Genomic DNA, 20,830 nt, shown 5'->3' on the forward strand with positions numbered 1-20,830 from the left:
GGCGCCAAGTTAAATTTGTAGGATGTGAGCCTCTCGATTGTTGGGTCAATCAACTTCATCTTACTTGAGCGGTTAGATCTTTGGTCCCCAAAAGTCGCTAAATGGGTCCCGCTCAAATCAGACATTCCGTCAAGGAACTGTGGTGATTTTAGTCACAGGCCACAACCATTTCGATGCCACACTGCATGGCCGAAGGCGCTAATGGAAAAATGCCGTAAGTTGCATTTACTTGCTGAACATTTTTGGGAAAGTGACGTGGGAGAGGATAGGCTCACACATGGACCTGTAGTAGTTACTAAATTATTTTCAAGAAAGAGTTCATCCCTAATACTAAAGAGTTTGTCCCATACCAGCTCATCTTGTAGAGCCTCAAATTTTCACAATCTAACTAAACCCTTTATGTATGCCATCATTGGAGAGAACACCACTTTGGTGAGGAAGAAAAACTCAAATACAGTATCAGTAAAATTAGGGACTTGAATGATACCATAGATCAGCGGTTCCCAAACTTTTTTTCCTGCGCACCCCCTTCTACGTCCCAACCGGGTTGGCGCACCCCCAATCCCCACTTCAAAAATAAGGAAAAGAAAATGCAACAAAGCTTTGTTTTATCGCCATATAACGACTCATGTTTAATCAAATATAGCGCAAATATAGCGCTAATATCCAGAACACGCATGACAACATCAACAAATGAAATGAAACTGAAACTTTCAAGTGCGACAATAAAATTTGCCTACACAAGATCCACAACATAATTAAGTGACAAAGAGAATAGGCTCAAACCGAAAATAAATTAAAAGAGGATCCATCTGGAACTTTACAAGTGCAGTGCAAAAGTCGCTCAGCCTGCAGCGAGAGAGAGAGAGGGAGGGGGGTTGGAGACGGGGAGGAGGATGTGTGAGTATTCCCAGTAGGCCTATATGTTTAGCAATAATATCAACTAGTTACTAGGCCTACTTACCCATATTATTGCGACGGATGGGCTTGCATCTTGGCACAAAGCTCTCCGAAGTTTGGCACAATGGAAGACAGTTTAAGCCTCAAATCCTTCTCAACAGCATCAAATCTTTGCCGATGTTTAGTTTTAACTGCTGCCATAGCAGAGAAACCAGCCTCGCAGAGATAAGTCGTGGCGAAGGGCATCAAAACTCTCAAGGCTTGCTTTGCCAAGACTGTGTATGATGTCAGTGACTCTGTCCAAAAATCCACAAGTGGCTTTCGTTTGAACTGCAACTGCAGTGCTCCATCAGATGACAGCTCGATCAGCTGCTCCTGCTCCTGAAATGACAGCTGTGGGACGGGCAGGGAAACTTCAAATGGATTGCGAATCCAAGCGCGAGATGTGTCCATAGGTGGGAAGCGTTTCCGTAGCTGCTCTGCGAGTTGGTTGAGGTGTTCAATTATGAGGCTTTTCACATGCTCACCCAGGTCCATGTCATTTTCCCCCAAGAACTCGTGAAGCGTAGGGAAAAACAGGTGTGTGTTCCCACTCACACAACTCGCCCAGAACCATAGTTTTTTTTATCATGGCCTCAACCATGTCTTGTGTGTTGAACACAGTTACACTTGACTCCCTGCAGACTTAGATTGAGTTCATTCAGAGCTGAGAAGATGTCCGCTAGATAGGCAAGCCTTTTCAGAAAATCTTCGTCATGCATACTGGAGGCCAAATGAAAGGGATTCTCCTCTGCTGCTGCAATTCGTGCCGGAGTTCAAAGAGCCTTGTCAGCACTTTGCAGCGGGACAGCCAACGCACCTCTTTGTGCAGCAGCAGTGATTTGTGTTCGCTGCTCATCTCATTGCATAACAGTGTGAATATTCTTGAATTTAGCGGACAAGCTTTAATGAAGTTCACCAGTTTGACTGCGGCGTTAAGCACTGCAAGTAGATCAGCTGGCATGTTTTTGGCTGCGAGGGCCTCTCTGTAAATACTGCAGTGTAACCAGCTGATTGATGGACAGACTCTCTTAATATGAGCTATAAGCCCTGTGTGTTTCCCCGTCATTGATTTTGCCCCATCTGTGCAAATTCCCACACAGCGGTCCCAGTCGATCCCATTGGTCCTCATAAAAACGTCAATTAAATTGAAGATTTCCTCTCCTGTTGTTCGGGTAGCAAGGGGCCGACAGAACAAAAAACCTTCTTGTACCGTTCCTTCAAAAAGGTAACGGACATACAGAAGAAGATTGGCCAGATTTGCAACATCTGTACACTCGTCTAATGGCAGAGAGTAAAACTCGCTTTTCTTCACACGGCTGACTAGTGTAGCCAGAATGTCTTCAGACATGGCATCAATGCGGCGCGACACAGTGTTATTGGACACAGGAATCATGTCCAACTTTTTTGCCTCTTTCTCTCCAATCATACACTCCACCCTCTCTTTGGCTGCTGGCAAACACTCGTCTTCGGCAATTGTGTGCGGCACCCCCTTTCTCCCTACTGTGTAACTGAGCAGATATGAAGCCCATAATTCGTCTTTCGTAGACCCAACACATGAATGGAACTGCATTTGATTTTGGCTTTTCTGCAACTCCTCCAACTTTACTTTAAAAAATGTAAGGGGCTTTTAAATTGCCATGTTTCGTGCGCAGGTGACGACGGAGAGAAGACGGCTTCAGACCGCTGTTTGCTAGAACCTCACTGCACACCACGCACTAAGGCTTCGGGCAATCTGTATCGCCAATCCAAGTGAAGCACAGACCCAGATAATTGTCATCATATTTCCTTCTTTTTTTCCCTGTCTGGTGTTCACCCTCATGATCTCTTTTTTGCCATCTCCTTCCCTCCTCCGGCGCATCGTCTGACTCCCGCTCATTTTCTTTCTCTATTCTCTCCGTCTCTGTTGCCTCCAAATCCTCACTCTCTCTTGGTCCCTCTCCTCCTTCGTGACTAACAACATTGTCAGAAGACGTCCCACTTGACAGTTTCCCTGATTTCAGCCAGTTAAGCATATTTATATAGGAATGAATGAAACGAGTTGGCGCGCATATGTCCGTAGAAGAAGACAGCAGTGCGCAGCCGTAGACGAAGACAGCAGCTGTCTTCTTCTACGTTTAAAATATACTTTTTTGATTTAAAATAAAAGGGATTACAAAGGAAATGTTTACTGTGCATGTTTTTTTATTGTATCGAAAAATCCCACTTAAAAAAACAACACTGTAATTGTGTAATATTACACCAGCGGACCCCCTGGTGGCAGCTCGAGTACCCCTGGGGTACCCCTGGGGGTGCGAGTACCACACTTTGGGAACCCCTTCCATAGATGTATTGTGAGGTTAAATGAGGGACACCACGGATACCAAACATAGTATTGTGAGGTAAAATGACGGACTCCACTGATAAAAAACATAGTATTGTGAGGTTAAATTAGGGACTCCACTGATACCGCACATAGTATTATGAGGTTAAATGAGTGACTCCACTGATACCAAACCTACTATTGTGAGGTCAAATTAGGGACTCCACTGATACCAAACAAAGTATTGTGAGTTTAAATGAGGGACTCCACTGATACTAAACAGTAAACATACAATACAACATTAATCGCCCATAGGAGAAATTAGTTTGTTGCAATAGCCCAGCAGCAGTCGAAAAACACAGAATAAAAATAAATAAAATACAATATGAATACAAAGTATCAATACAAATACAAACAAAAGTAGACGCCAAGGGAAAATGCTAAACAAAATGCTAAAAGTAAGGAGAAGACAAGACAAACAGAACAAACAACGAATAGGTCAAACAAAATAGACAGTGTAAACAGTATAAATTGTGTGTAATGTAAAGTGTAAATTATAAACTGGCTGGCCCAATTGCTCTGTCAGTTAGCATTGCGCTAGCATCGTGCTGCGCTTTAAAACCGTACTCCTTAAAACTGAGGTTTTGGAGTTTAACACGCAGCTGCGCATGAGGTTGAACGTCATTGCTGTGTGTAACGACTCGTACAGGATCAGCTGATTCCTAGCTGACTCGGTTTAAACTGCTTGGAAACCAGAAGACTCTGATTTCTATTATACCCCAGAGCAGATGCAGTCTTAACTTCATGGTGGATGCATTTTGTGATATAATTACCAACAAAAACTTAATGGGAATGTAAAATTAACTTTAATATAATAAAAACGCTAATAATGTTGAAATATATTATGAAATAGTCATTCAACTTAAATTCTCGGAGAAGGAGAGTTAGGACCATTTTAAGCATTGACCTTTTTATGTTTCGTTGAATGGTACGATCCTCTGTGCGTTCATTTATTTATTTTACATACAAATAATCTGTTCTTTGTAGAGTTTTAGTTGGGCACTTTAAGCAACTCCTATATTGTAGCCTGTATTGTACTGAAGGCCTACCTGGTGTAATAAGTGTAAATGTATCATACCTATTATTCATAAAACTAATTGTGTGTGTGTTGGTCATGATGGAGCCTTGTTTCATCCTGCAAACTGGTTTAGGCCCTTTCCCAATTCTTTGCTACATAGAAAATCTCAACCCTAGCCCTCGCTGTTGCGCGTTCACGCGCCGTGGAGTCACGTCCCAATACTGTTTAAATGTAGTTTAAGGGGTAGGGGGGAGGGCTAACATCCCCTCAAAATTGAGATTTTCGATGGGCACCCTCAAAGCGCTTCAGTTCTGACTTGCTCCCACAATACCTTGCGAGAAAACGGAAAATCAAGAAATATCCTAGACAAGATGGAGGACGAAAAGATGCGACAGGATTGGAAAAACACAAATGTAAGTATTTTCTCTGTAATTAACTAGTAATTATTTTATTAATTATACTCTGCAGCCCGGCCGCGAGCTTCGAAGCCCGGCCGCGGACTCTCGGAAGTCTGTGGCCGGTTTTCGCGGAAGATCGCGAACGTCCCCGACCGACTTGCGCAGGCCGCCCGACCCCGGTTCTCGGCCGGGATGCATGCCCGATCACGAGCTCTGCAGCCCGGCCGTCGACCGGGCTGCAGACCGGGCTGCAGACGGGGTTGCAGACCGGGCTCATACGACCGGGCTGGATATCATGTCGTATGATATCCAGATCTTCCATGTTCTAGTGACTCCAGGTTAAAAATAAGCTTCACTATACTAATATATTATATTATATTATATTATATTATATTATATTAGATTAGATTAGATTAGATTAGATTAGATTAGATTAGATTAGGCTTTATTGATCCTTTTGGGATGACTCCCTCAAGGAAATTGATTGTCCAGTAGTTTACAGAAAGAAATGCAACACAATATTAAATTATATACAATATAAGATAAACAATACACTCTAAGATAACTATAAAAAGTAAAATAAAAGTAAACAGTAAACAATAATTATAATATAAGATAAGATAAACAGTAACTCTTAACTAACTAACTATAAAAAGTAAACAAAAAACAGTAAACAGTAAACAATAAACTCTTAGCTAATATAGAAAGTAATATTAGTAATATTATTAGTTATTAATTATTAATAATCTATAAGTAATATATACCTACTCATATATATATTATATTAGTAATATTCTATAAGTATTATTATACTAAGATATTATATTATATTAGTAATATTACATGGTTAATCAATGTATTTTTGGCAGTACTATATTGTGTACATAGCTATTATATATTGTACATAACATATGGCCATATCAACCAGTTCTGGCATATAATTCCTAATTCCTTCTTATTTGTTTTCTTTCAGGACTTCGTTGAGTCCACTGCCACCAGCCCCCCCCACCTCTCCCTCATGCTCCTCCACCCCAGGCACCTCTTCCACCACCCCAGACACCCCTTCCAAGAGGAGAGTGCCAGGGGGCAAGCGAGGCATGAGGAGAGCGAGGCAAAGTTGGCGAAATGGTGGAGAAGATGTGATTCTCCACCATTCTCTCAAAAGCTGAGAGAGAGTGTGTGTGCGTGTGTGTGTATTTTTAGGTGTGCGTGTGTGTGTATTTTTAGATGCGTGTGTGTGTATTTTTAGATGTGTGGTTCAGTGTTTCTTATTTAAATAAAGTGTTTCTTCTAAAGTGTTCTTGTTCTTAACCGATTATTATCTAAGGGTGCACTCACACTAGGCCATCTGTCCGTGGCCGTGGCCGTTTTAGCACCTAACCGTGCTCAAATCTGCCAGTGTGAGTGTGGCCAGTCTGGCTAATACCACCTTTAACTGTATTATTATTTTTTTAACACTTATTTAAACATGCCAATTACAAAATATAAATACCATTTCAGGTTAAACATCTTTACAATGGGTCTTGCTCGTTGCCCGAGACAATGGCAGCCAGTCTGTCTCTTGTAACATTACCAGGGGTCTGGTTATCTGCTAGGGGGCACGGGGAGGCCACGATGACGTCACAGGGTAGGGTTGTCCCATTTGGTAGGGCATCGGTTAGGGGTAGCAATGAGGGGTAGCAATGAGGGTTAGGGTTGAGACAGAGCAAAGAAATGGGATTGGGCCTTAGTCTCCTCTAAAACCACGTCAGTTGCGAGTTTAGACTAAAACGCACAAAATACGCCCTCTAGTGTCTGATGTGAATTTCTCTGAAGACACAGCAATTGAGATCAAGGTAAAACGCAGCTGCAGGTTAAACCACAAGTACATATGACACAGCAATGGAGTTTAAGACGTCACGTGACTTCTTGCGTCACCGACGAGTGTTAAACTCTAAAAAGTGGCTAAGCTAGCGACAGAGCAATCGGCCCCATATGTTCAAGAAATGCAAGGTAAACAAAGAGAAAATGTGTGATCAAGTGTATATATATATACATATCTACACGCGCACACACACACACCCATCGGCACGTACATACATACACATATATATATATATATATATATATATATATATATATATACACACAAATACATATGCATAAACAAACACATATATACACATACATACATCCAGAAAAGAACATTGTGCTGGCCACCCCAGAATGATAGAACATCTTTAGAAGCCTGCCACACATGTCAAATGACCTGAGCCTTCTGAGCAAGAAGAGGCTACTCTGACTCAGGGCCTCTGTGTTGTCTGTCCAGTCCAGCTTATTGTTTATGCGCACTCCAAGGAACTTGTATGTGTCCACGGTCTCTATTTCAACCCCCTGGTAATGGGGGTTGGGGGCTTCCTGCTCCGTCGGAAGTCCACCACCAGCTCCTTGGTCTTGCCGATGTTAAACTGGAGGTGAGGTGGTTCTCCTCGGACCATCTGACGAAGCCCTCCACCACACCTCTGTACTCGTCTTCCCTGTCCTCACTGATGCAGCCCACGATGGAGGAGTCATCCAAGAACTTCTGTAGGTGGCGCGTTCCAGAGTTGAAGGTGAAGTTGGAGGTGTAGATGGTGAAGAGAAAAGGTGAAAGTACTGTTCCATAGTAGTACTATGAGGTTTTTTATTGAAAAGCATTGAAGGCATTTCTACCACAAGATGAACATACAAAGTTAAAATAAAAATAAAACATACAACACGTTTCATAATAATTAGCACATTTTTTATTTACATGTAGTTAAATCAGAAACCATATACTGATGCAGCTTGTTATTGATTTAGTAATAAACTATTGATACTGCTATACTGAAACCCCTTCCCAGAACACAGCTGTCCCTTTCATTCAGAACATTCTTTATGTATTTACAAACCAGACAATCAACTGCCAGATTGCTGGACATGGCTGACAAAATAATAAAGAATAAACATTGGCCTTTGGAAGGAGAAAACTTTGTAAAAAGAGATGGAAGAGATGTATAGTGAGCCATGTTAGTCAGGGTATAGATATGATTGTTTGCATTTCATATAGAAACACTACAATATACTAAAGTTGTGTTTGAACTTCAATTCTGCGTTGATTAGCAACAAAGGTTCCTGTCACTAGTGATCTGAGGGGTGTTCCACGAACGGAGGTTTAATAAACACTGAGTTAACGCTGAACTCTAGGTTGATTGACCCTATGCCGACTAACCCAGAGTTTTCGGTTCCACAGCAGCGGTTATGCATTAGTTCAATCAACTCGGGGTTGGTCAACACAGGGTTGTTCGCAACCACGCCAAACCTAAAAAGACGTGATGTATGGATCATGGAAACCCTGATTGAAATGGCGAAACGGGCCGCTTATTTCAATGAAATGGAACTCCAGGTTCTCCTGGAGAGCTATGACGAGGAGAAGGACATTATCACAAGAAAAGAGAACGCTAAAGCCTCTGCAACCCGGAAAACCAAAGCCTGGCAGCGGATCGCTGACCGCGTAAATGCGTTAGTTACTCGTCAAAAGCATGATCCTTAAAGGTTGGGTGCGGAATTCGCTTTTTTGGCCATTTTTGCAAAATTACTTGAAATCCTTATCATAACCCGCTTACAGCCACTGAGTCAGAAGTACTGACATGGAAATTAAACTTGTCAATCATCTGTGGAATGGGCAGGGCTCGAAAAACTCCAGCCAATCATTTGGATTGCCACCTCGTTGCATTGGACAGTAAGTACGTCAATCAAACGGTCGTACTGCACTCCCCCTCCCCGCGCGCGACCCCTTCGTGCAGTACTCGTGACCCAGAGCAAGCTCCTGTTTGTTGTTATCCTGCGGTATCTACTGGAACTAGTTAATCCACATTTGGACCTAGCAGTAGAAGACAATTTCCATGGCAGACAAGACGCCACCATCCCCACCACCACCACCACCACACCAGCAAAGAGAAGGAAAACTCTTTTTCAGAGAATAATTGATAATAAAAACGCTGAAAGAGAAAAACTGAAATCAAGAATAATCCTAGGCGCTGCTTTTGAACGTCGGCGGCAACTGAAGGACGAGAAGGGTCTAAAACCGATGCTTGTGTGGCGGTTGACCTAGTTTCAAAGTTTATACCGTTTATACTCGGTAATACCGGTGTTGAGACGAGTGTATTACTCGGTGTGAAAATGTCCACACCGCGGCAAACCTAGTGAAAACCAGGACTTCCAATACAATTATATGAAACAAACATACATTTTCTAAAATAGTAATGATTTATGTGACCGTTTAATGGTTATAACATCTGGTGCAACCATAGCCGCGAGAACGTATTCTCAGCAGGGGGTGCTGGAAAAAAAAACCCGGCCTGCACTAGACTCGCAACTCGTCACATTGATAAAAAATATCTATAGCAGCGCAGCTCAATTACACCAGTGCATGCGCGCACAGTTGAAATCGATCGTTGTGTGTCACTTCCTTCACACCATGGTTCACATCCAGCTGCTCACAGAACAAGTTTAGCGCACCACCGCTACCCTCACACTTTTTCATATAACCTTTTTTCATCACTATGAGCATTAAATAAATGCTGCGTCTCAACATGCATTGGACAGCAGCGAGGATGACTCGCTTTGCCACGGGCCGAAACAGTTCGGAGCGACCACAGCCAGAGCGAACACAGCGGGGGCAGAGGAGTGTCAGGAAGTCTTTGGTGTACACATCAGTACGGCCTATTTGTACTACTGTTTAGTGGCAATGCAGTGTTTTATTCTATGCCTTTTTATTTTCGTATATTATTTCAATTAATACAATTTATTTATTCATGAAATCAAGATCTGGTCTTCAAATCTTTTTTCCAAATATAGGTCGTATTACAATGGGGTTTGTGTTTATATTCGGACCAATACGGTACAGCGAACGCTCACATGATGTTAAGCATTTCCTGGTGCATAATGTGACGCTTCAGAACCTAAAATCCCATTTCTCCCCGTTGATACGACAACACATAACCGGCGTTTTCAGAAATCTCTACTTTGGCCGGAGTTTTTAGAAATTATCGTTTTCTGTGATAAGACAGGGCCTCGGACAGGGGGTGTTGCAGCACCCCCAAAACCCCTACTTCCCGCGGTACTGGGTGCAATTTACAGCTGAATGTAGTGCCATGTTGTTAAACGAAACCTACGCTAGCCTGGCTCGCTCTCGCGCATCTCTGTTCGCGCTCGTGCATGATTGCGCGTCCAGGTACTTGGAATGGGTGGAGTCAGAGTCATCGTTGAAGGAGAGGGGTAGGACCATTTGAGTTGTGTATTTTCAAAATCTGCTGGCGTTCGCAAATCGCGTACCCAACCTTTATATTTGAGCCATGAATATATAAATATCCCAGTTAAGCATTCTTAAAGATCCTACCACATAACCCCTTTCTTCTAAATAAATATGTACTCCGATGGCTTCCAAGCGGTCAGCGGATCAAGTACTATAAAAATGAAACTGGTAAGCTTTTCCCACCATCGTATTGCTATATATTTAAATAAGCCATTTTTTTAAGCCAATCGTGAAAAGGCCGACAGTCGGCAGACTGGATCTGGCCCTCAAATTGTCTTGACCCCGGTGGAGGAGCTGTTAATAAACATAAATTCAGGGCGCCCTGGCATGGAGGGGGTACCTGGAGGTAGGTACCTACCTCCTCAGAGTGTCAGGGGCCATACCCCACTGGTTGAATGTAGGTTTTTGTGGTTTCTTGTATTTGAGATTTTTTTTGCCTTCGAAATAACGCATGCAAACCATGTGCTTGCCACAGCGCATACTATTCCAAATGTTTATTTTTTTGGTAACTGGGTAGAAAACCTAAAAGTGACAATTCATCAACTTCACAGATCAAGATGGATTAGTGCGTGTAACGATCAAACATTCTCCAGTGGATGCAAGTCTGTTAGGACTATTTTATACTTTGTGTTGTAAGTGCCTCTCGGCATAGTAGGCCTACTCAGACAATATTGCTCTTTGTATGATAGGAGGCCGATACAAATCTTGGATGGGTCATCTGAAAGGACTGAGATGTGCTCAGCATCTCCAACATTATACACCTAGATAAAACTACCATTTGCAAAAAACAGAGGGCTACGCAAATAGTCTGGAGTGAACTGAGGCCAGGTCCTCGATTGGTAGTGTTGGCTATGTAAGGCTATTTATATTAAAGATTTGCGCGAGAATCTATAGGCCTATCTCTCCACTCCAGCAAAAAGTAATTTGATATGCCAAGATGTCGAGCCGTGGTCTTATCAATCGCTCCCGGTGGATTGCACGTATAATTTGCGCTCCGATATCAGCAGTTCTCTCATCAAAAGGGCATGCCATTGTGAACACATGAAATCTGCGGTGAACGCGGATTAAATACCCAAAACCGGGTTATGTTTCAAACTTAACCTGCGCAAAACCTGCTCCGACCAGGTTTGATTCAGAGCATGTTTCTATAAAACTAACATACCGTGATCCTTTTGGAACGGAAAACCTAGGGTTACAGCAAACCCTGGGTTAACTTACCTGGTTATGTGATAAAACCGGCTTTGTTGAACACCCCACTGAGCATAGTCCGCAAGAAAATGTTGACATAAGTGATGTCTGCTAATCTTTAATGGATGTGTGTTTGTTAACATATATTCCAACCTTAAGTAGTCCATTTTACATGCTGTTAATGATTTCCTCTTTCAGCCATAATGTTAATCTTCTGGATTAATTTCTCTATATAGTAAAAGTCTTGTGAAAATGTAAAGAATGTTCTTATCCAACGGAGCAAATTACACAATTTGCGACAAATGCTCTATGGACATGTCAGATTATAGTGCCATGCACGGAGGACAGAGGACCATTAAAAAGTGTATTAAGTGTTGTGAAGATAGCTCAATCAATGATGTCACAGGGTCAATAACAAAAAGGCACCACTTTGCCCGCAAAGGGGCGCAAAATCACATGTTAACAGCATTTACTGTGAAACCATGACTTGAATTCACTCCAAGTAGCCTTAGGTGATTTATCTCATCGGCCCAGAGTGGCAAAGTCCCGCAAATTGCTGGAAAAAGAGTGGTTGCTGGGGTTGAGGCTGTGAATACCTTTCGAGACTGCTAGAAGTCCAAGACCTTGCAATGTCATGTGAGATACACATTTACATGTTGGCAAACATACGGATCTGCTCCATTATAAATTAACTGAAAGACACACCAGGAGGACTCGGGCCTTCACCTATCCCGGTTCCATTTTACATTTCTGGAGAGGTGTGCGTTACCTTCTGTGATGGATTCTGAGGGCTACGCCGGTGGCATAGACCTGTTGTAGCTCGGCATGCAGCTGTTTGACGCAGACGTATAATTAAATCTGATCATGGTTCCCAGCTGCTGTGTGTATGAGTTCCATGGACACACTGAGGTAAAGTGTATGTGTTCCTTATTGCCGTCGATTCAACAGCCAACTCAAGGGCAAGAGTTGGCTGTGATCACACCTTGCTTGCAGGTAAATAATGATGGCGGCTGTTACTGAAGCCAGACTGTCATGGCTATACTCAGTTCATACCTTGCATACATATATATACACATATATATTGTGTCGCAATTGATCATTCTATCATATATCCTCATGTTTCCACCAACATTGCACGGCCATGCTCAAATCTGTAGTATCCATACACACCTCTGTAGAGGTTCATATAGATCTCCTACCTCTTGGGGTGTGAGGGGCCCAGAAGACAAAGCTATCAATCTTCAAAGGCGTGGTTTCCTTAATGCCTATATCACACTGTCCCGATATTCATATGGACACACGATAAAGGAAATGTTCATATTTGGCTCTGATCGAGAATACATATGTTCAGATTAGATTTGCATTGTAATTGGAAATCGAGAGATAAACCTGCTCCAAAGAAGCATCAAAAAATGGGTCGATATTTAAGGTGAATAACCACACATCCCCGTTACAGCCCAACCAGACAAATGCAGCATTGCACCCCATTAGAACAGATCATGGAACAGCTGGGGTCATGATTGGTCAGAAGGGATGGGCTCAACAGTTGAACTTTGGTTAAAAGGATAATTCTGTGCCTATTCACAGATTGAATGATTCTAGCATGATCTAAAAAGTTTTTTTCATGTTTCTATTATTTCACAAATTGCATAAATAATGAGTTTGATTGTGTAGTAGTTTCACTTCAAATTCAACTATTGAATAAATGCTAAATTTTTCATCTTCTCAAACATTTGCATGCTTGCCTACCATTCTAGCTCAGCTACATCACAATATGAAGAAGAAAAAAACACAGGTTGGGGATATAATGGTTTCTACACACTAGAATCAAGTTGGACAATCTGTGGATAGTATGGTGTTTAAACGCTAGGATCATGGCCTATTCAAAAGCACCTGTGAATACGCCATGTTGTCCACGATAGTTAACTTATCCTTTAACTTTAAGCTCATTAGTGTTTCTTGCAGTATACGTCCAGCAAAGAACAAGCAATATTCAGTGACCCTTGGTTGACCCTTGTTGATTTTCATTTCCTGGTTTTAAGCACTTCCATCTACAATATTGTAAACTCCCACAAGCAGCAACTAGAGGCTGCAGTGCTTTTCTTCACGTATTGTCTCTCTCTCATTGAGTACATGTCCTTGTAAATCAGAACATGCATCTTTTTTAATCAGTCCATGTCCCTGTAAAATGGAACATGCCTTTATTTTACTCAGTACATGTCCCTGTAAATCTCTTGCAGGAGCGGATGGAGAGACGTATCCTCCGTCGTCTCAATGTCCTGCACCAACTGAGCATGCTCGGTGACCAGCTCTCGCAGGTCGGCCAACTTCTGCAGCAGCTTAGGGAAGAGGAAGGCATTGTCACGGTGGTTGGCCACCAGATGAAGCTGCAGAGCCTGCACAACACTCTCCTGGAGTCGCTCCACCAGGGAGGCGTTCACTAACCCTGGACGATCTGACGAGACCGGGCAACGAGGAGAGGAGAGAGGATAAGAAGAAAAATTATGGAGGGAATGAAACGACAATGAGAAACGAAAACGAATGGATTTGTTCAGGACTCCCTCTAGATGAATATGACAGCCCTGAATAAATTACGTCAACTAAACAACATTTCTGAAAATTGCTATGCAGCATCTCAAAAGTTGAGGAATATGGACATTTCTAAATCCCTCATACCCTCTCAAAATATGTATGGGGTTATGATTAATTAATAACGTTCTTTCCATCACATATTTCCAAATTCATCACAGTTCTATTTCTATCCTACAGAAAATATTTGTGCAATTGAACCGGAAAGCTCATAAAGTGTAATGAAGTAAAAATAGCAAAACATTCGTATGGAGAAGATCTAGGCTTTTTCAACCTTTCACTAGAAGGGTCATTCAAATATAAACAGGAAACGACCCGCTGGTGTGCAGGCTGGTTCACCGCACCTCCGCAGCAGATGATTGCAGAGACGAACAGCGCCAGGTCGCTGTCATCCAGCTGCAGAGCGTTGAAGCGCGTGGCAAACTGGAACTTGGGCTCCATCATGTCACTAAAGGGCCGCCGCAGACTTTTCAGGAACTCACGGGTGATGAAGCCCCCGCCGCGCGCCACCAGGAGGCCGTCTTTATTCATGCAGGAGGCAAGGAGGGTGAAGAGGGCCTCGTACACACCGTACTTCAACAGGGTCACCTAGGGAACAGAACCGAGCACGGATAAGACACATTTCTACAATTAATTTTAAATTATATTTTGTCTGTATTTTGATATTTATTTTATAACAAAAATAAATATTACAAATAAATATTTGTATGCATTTTAAATCAATAATGTAGTAGACCCTTGCCTTGAAGCAATAATTTAATTTACCTGACCCTGTTATATGGTTTCATTGAAAATAACAGTTGACTCAAAGGCTTCTGCCAGAGAGAGCAGTTTGTCAACATAATGACATGGGCCCGGTTCCCGAAACCTTCTTAAAGCCTTCTAAACGCTACGTCATTCGTAACCTCTACTTTAAGTTCTACCTTAAAATCTCGTGTGTTTTCCCGAAACTTTCTTTGCTACGAATCTCTTTCGTACTTTGTTTGTTGGTAAGGTTGGTTTGAAGCGCTCGTAGAACTGTACAGTAACCTTTAGAAATCCTTGTTGCGCATGGAACTGCCAAATTGGCAGTGTTGTGTTTCACCAATGGTTTTAGTTCAGGTATTTTAACAGTGAATGGAAGGGAGTGATATGTTGTGTAGCAGGATTGACATGCAGGATAGCAGGATAGGCCAAGTTGTTTAATTGTAAATTCCAAGTTTGCATCCGTAGCCAATTGAGGTAAAATGAAACGGCATATTTGAATTAAGGATGTAGTCTCGGCTGTATTTTTTTTGTCTCTATTTTTGGCCATGGGTACAGCAGGCGAGGTCAGCTCGACCCGCTTCCAATAATTTCAAAAACTCGCAACTTCAAAAGATTATTGTGAGCAATCGATTTCAGCACGTTCTTTCTGGACAGCACCATTTATGAACGACATAAGGAGTGTTTCCTAATAAGACTCCTAAGAGAACGTTCGGGAACCACGCCTATAGAGGTAAACAACTTTGATAAGACTAAACGTAGGAGTCTTGGTAGCGCGCTAAGAGTGGACGTTATCGGGAAACCGGGCCCTGCTCCTTACCAACAAAAACAGAACAATTCTTAATATCAACAACCAAAGGAATAGTGAAGACAAAGTTCATATCAAATTTTTATAAGATATTGCAGGAAGTTAAAAGAAAATAACTTTGATATTAAAGAAAAATGCGAACTAGAAATTAACACAATAATCCAAGATGAGTGGGAGACTTCATGAAGTGAAGTACAAAGGATAATAATAATAATAATAATAATAATAATAATAATAATAATAATAATAATAATAACTAGAACTGCAAGCAGTTATCCAGGGGTCCAAGCGATGTGCATTTCGCCGGCACAACGCGAAGCACGTATTCAAAACGCTACTGTGAACCTGTGGATATAAAGGTTTTGACTGAGAGGTTTGGTGTGGGAGTTATATCCCCAAAAGCGTTTTTAGGAGATATACAATTTCCTCGTTTATGGCGCCCCCTTCTGGCGAAATTTTCCTTGGTATAGCGCCACCTAGTGACCGGCAGGTCTGGATTTTGTCCTCTGCGTAGTCCTCACGGACCTGGATGTAGTCATGCAATTGGCGTGTCTCACCATTTACGGTTTGGGCTGTGGTCCCACTTTCACGGTAGGAAGTATAATAATAATAAGATAAATCGCTACAAAAACAATAGGGATCCAACCTGTTGGCTTGGACCCCTAATAAGACGGATAACGAATAACAATAATGATAGTACATTTTATTTTTGCCGCCTTTCAAGTCCCCCAAGGTCAAAGAAAGAAAAAAAAGAATGATTAACCAGTAGTCCAAACTGGAAAAAAGGAATTTAAATTTAGGGGATAAAAAGCATAAAATACATTAGAAATAAGAAACAAGGAATTCCTTTAATTTCAACTTTAAATGAAATACTTTAGAACTCCATTTATTATATAAAATGGAGCAACACCTCAGATCATTGCTGGAGGGTGTGTGGTTTGGTGAGAGGCCACACACATATTTTGGGATTGTCCAAAGATAGAAGAATACTGGCAATTTGTACAAAAACATAAAACAATTCTCTGTATAGATTTACCTCTTCAACCATCACACTTGCCAACTGCCAACTGATCTTGAAGAGAACAGCCAAACATATTTGCTCAGAGTCCTTCTTTTAATAGCGAATAAGGCCTTTCCTAAATAAATGGTCATCCATTGCCCGACATTTTCAATTTATATGAAGAATTTATTTGTTTCTTATTTTTTTATTTTATTTTCTTGTGTGGGTTTGCGCATGCACATTTGTGTGCACGTTTGTTTAGTTTAATTTACTTTGGTTTTCTATTATATATTCCTTTTATTATTAGTACTATTATTATTTTATTTATTTTAGGGCAATGGTCATCTGAAATGTAAAAATGACTTCATTATTTACCAATTGTAGTATGTATTTATGTGGTATTCCTGAGATAAAGATGTATCACATCCATAATTACATCCAATCACATCCTTAATGAAATCAATCACATCGTTAATTACATCTGTCGCAACCGTTCAAATGGGGCTATTGATTTTCTGTTCACAAAAGGTGTCTGTCTTGTTGATTTATGAAAATTGACATTGAAATGAAAGCTAAATTTGGAATAGTTTATTTAGCTTATTATATAATACTGTTCATGCTGAGACTGCTTTCTTTTTGCTACCTGTCTGTGTGCGTGCTTTGCGCACCGTCAAGGGAAAGAGGCGGTGGTTGAAAAAAATCGTATTAAGTCAACTAATGGTTTATTCCCTTCCCAGTATCATTTCCTTAATTCAGAAGACAGTTTTGTTCATTTGAGTTTTTGTAATTGTTGGAAGCGAGTCGAGCTGACCTCGCCTGCTGTGCCGTATATGTAGCCATACTCTACTATTGGGGAAACACAACACTGCCAATGTGGCAGTTCCATGAGCAACGGGGATTTCTAAAGGTTACTGTACAGTGGCGTCGACTAGCGTCAGGAGCTGAAACATCACTATGGTAGAGCTAAGAAGGTTCTACGAGCGCTTCAGACCAACCTTACCAACGAACGACGTACGAAAGAGATTCGTAGCCAAGAACGTTTCGGGAAACTCGTGAGATGTTAAGGAAGAACTTGAAGTAGATGTTATGAATGACGTAGCGTTAAGAAGGCTTTAAGAAGGTTTCGGGAAACCCAGAGCTTTTCCAATTCTTGATGACTTTGTAAATAGTGTCTAATTTGTGAGTACCTATGAACTTGGTTGGATATATCATATTTCTCTTTGAGCTGTTCAAATGAATTTAGGACTGCTCCGTCAAACAGCTGGTCCAAAACCACTAAACCCCTTTCCTTCCATTTCCTTCCTTCCTTTTCCAGCCTAGCTGGGGAGAACTCAGTTGTTTGCTATCCTTATAGCTCTGGAATTGGTCATTGGAAGTTTAGGTTTTTTCCATCATAATTTACCATATTTTGAAGGTGTTTTTACTAGGGCTGGACAAGTTAATGCGTTAATTATGCGTTAACGCAATCTTATTTTAACACGATAAATACAAATTGACGCACATTATCTTTTTCCACTTTGATTTTGAAAGGTTTTGCCCACAGAATGTCAACATTCATATCAGAAATATTTTTGGTTTTTAGTTCCACTTACTTTACATTCAATTACACTTGCAGTAAATCACTGCCTGATTACAATTGCAGTAAGTGACAGCCTGTTTACAATTCCCAAATCTGTGGCGCCACTTATTTAACTAAATTAACTACACTTGTAGTAACTGTTTACAATTCCCAAATTGGTGGTGGTCCGTGATTTTCATATTCAATCCACACTGAGTGAGTCGATAAAACTCTCAATATCACTTAGTCTAGTTTTTGCTTCTTAAGTACATTTGATATGAATGATAATGTGTCATTCCATTTGATAATCTCAGTTAACTTCAATTGGAGTGGATTTAAAATATAATTTTAAAAGTGTGATTAATCCTGAGTTAACTCACCAAAACTATGCGATTAATCGCGATTAAAACTTTTAATTGCTGCCCAGCCCTAGTCTTTACTCAATACATTAGCAATCCCCCATATGTCTTGATTTAAGAATGGGATTGAATCCAATGGCAAATTTGGGCATTCACTCTGCTCCATTCCAACCAGTCAGTGTTTTTGGATATCTAAGCAACCATTCATCTGAGTTTGGATGCCCAATAATAGTTTGTCAGGCTGGGCAAGTCTATTGCTCCACTTTCTTTTGGGCAGAGTAGTCTTTTAAATTTAAGTCTGGGTTGCTTGCTTTACCATGTACATTTGGAAATCCATTTATCCAATATAGTAAATATGGGAACAGCAACATAGATAGGTAATAACAAACTAAATAAAATGGGTACCCAGCAAGTCTTTGAGTGCACTCGATTCAATGAAAGGGGGCGTTCTGTTACTACCACTACCGCTACGGCCGAACGCTCTTGAGCAGGGGCCAGTCGATGACAGGCTGTCTCTTCCTCCATATCTTCTATTTCTTCCGTGATAACCTTTTCTTCGTTTCTCTTCTAGTCTATATGTTCACTCAAGTCTATGTTCGCTCTTCAAGTCTAAGTTCGCTCTTCAAGTCTATGTTCGCTCTATTAGGGAGCGTCAACAAAAACACGGTCTCCAGGCAACCGTTTCAGTTAGCGGCCGTCAGGAATATAACTTTTTTATTCGTTTCTCTTCTAGCCTATATGTTCACTCTTCAAGTCTATGTTCGCTCTTCAAGTCTATGTTCGCTCTTCAAGTCTATGTTCGTTCTTCAAGTCTATGTTCGTTCTTCAAGTCTATGTTCGTTCTTCAAGTCTATGTTCGCTTTTCTTACGCGTCCAGCAGAGAAACACTTTTTTGGGAGCGTCAACAAAACACGCAACCGTTTCAGTTAGCGGCCGTCAGGAATATATTGTAGCACGTGAACACTGGTCGCTACAATATACTGGGAATATATATATACTATAGATATACACCATACACACTACATTATATATATTATTATAATATATACATTCATATAAATTGACATATACATATATTAGCAGAGAGAGTGAAATAGCATGGGTTACATACTCCCCCCCTAGAACGTATTAGTCCCTTCATGCGCCTGCCACCTGGCAGGACCCTGGAGGAGGCCTTCCAGACTCTTACAGAAGGCAACAATGGCCAGGATCAAGGGTCTCCCAAGAGTGTCATAGTGCAATCTATCAGGTCGTTGTCGTGTTCTGCTTGATCTCCTGATTTCAGCTTGTGTTCCTATGTTTTCTGACTGTTCAGCTTGAAGCAGAGGATTGATGGCCGCTGCTACTTCTTCCTCCACAGTCGTGAGATCTGATCTGTGATCACATTTGTGTCGTTGATCTGTATCCACAGGCTCAAGGTTATCATGAAGAGGCTCCACTGCATGTTCCTGAAGCTCTCCCTGGAGTGAGTGGTCCAGGGCATGGCGAATATTTCCAATGGCAGCTTCTAAGCTCTCAGCAGTAGGAGTCTGATCTGAGTCTGCGGGGTCTCCTCTCGACACTCCTTTCCACAGTCTTGATGAAGGGTCCCATTTCAGTCACTTTGGGCCTGTGCACCACCACAAGCTCCTCTTCATCACTACTGCTGCTGGCGTCAACATCCTCTTCATGGCTCAGCATGTTGTCCCTTGCATCCATCGTTGGCCGCTCTCCGGATCTCAACTTCATCACCTTAGAGGGGCCTTTTTGCTCAACTTCCTTCCCATCGGTGACAGGTAGGAACCCACATGGCAAGAGGAGGTCCCTGTGGAGGGTGCGTAGGGGGCCGCCACCCATATCCGGCTTGACGACATAAACCGGTCCATCTCCCATCCTCTTTTCGACTGTATAGGTCCCTCTCTCCCATCTGTCCGCAAGCTTGTGTTTCCCTCTGATGTTGACATTTCGCACTAAGACTCTGTCACCTGCGATCAGTTCTGCTGCTCTGACCTTGGCATTGAACCTTGTCTTGTTCTTCTCTCCCATCTTCCGTGCACTCTCTGCAGCTAGAGCATAGCTTTCCCGCAGACGTTCTCGAAGGCTCTTTACATACTCAGAGTGAGTCCTGGCATGATTCCCCTGTGGCTGGAATCCCAGAACGAGGTTGATGGGAAGGGTCGGTTGTCCGCCAAACATCAGCTCATAAGGCGAGTAGCCGGTGGTGTTGTTCCTTGTGCAATTATATGCGTGGACAAGTGGCTTCACAAAGTCTCTCCAATGGTACTTGTCTTTGTCCTCCAGCGTTCCAAGCATGCCGAGCAGGGTTCTGTTGAATCTTTTGACTGGGTTCCCGCGAGGATGATAGGGGGTAGTCCTCACCTTTTCTGCTCCTATCAGGGAACACAGCTCTTTGATGGTGTGACTTTCAAAATCCCTTCCCTGATCGCTATGAAGGCGGGCAGGGAACCCGTAGTGAACGAAGAAGTTCTCCCAGATTGCTTTAGCTACAGTTCTTGCTCTTTGGTCTTTTGTGGGAATTGCCACAGCAAACTTAGTGAAATGGTCTGTAATCAC

General features: G+C 41.9%; 1 protein-coding gene across 1 annotated transcript in view; it reads right to left on the reverse strand.

Moving 5' to 3' along the window:
• Positions 1 to 10,056: 10,056 nt before the first annotated feature.
• Positions 10,057 to 20,830, reverse strand: part of pparaa (peroxisome proliferator-activated receptor alpha a) — an 82,633-nt gene continuing 71,859 nt past the window's right edge. The window contains exons 7-8 of the mRNA XM_056587966.1: positions 14,153 to 14,396; positions 10,057 to 13,674 (exon numbers count right to left, since the gene is read on the reverse strand). Coding sequence (XP_056443941.1) covers positions 13,430 to 13,674; positions 14,153 to 14,396 — 489 coding nt within the window. The 3' untranslated portion in view covers positions 10,057 to 13,429. The remainder of the gene's footprint in view (positions 13,675 to 14,152; positions 14,397 to 20,830) is intronic.

This window comes from Gadus chalcogrammus, chromosome 4 (genome assembly GCF_026213295.1).
Source record: "Gadus chalcogrammus isolate NIFS_2021 chromosome 4, NIFS_Gcha_1.0, whole genome shotgun sequence".
Lineage (NCBI taxonomy): Eukaryota > Metazoa > Chordata > Actinopteri > Gadiformes > Gadidae > Gadus > Gadus chalcogrammus.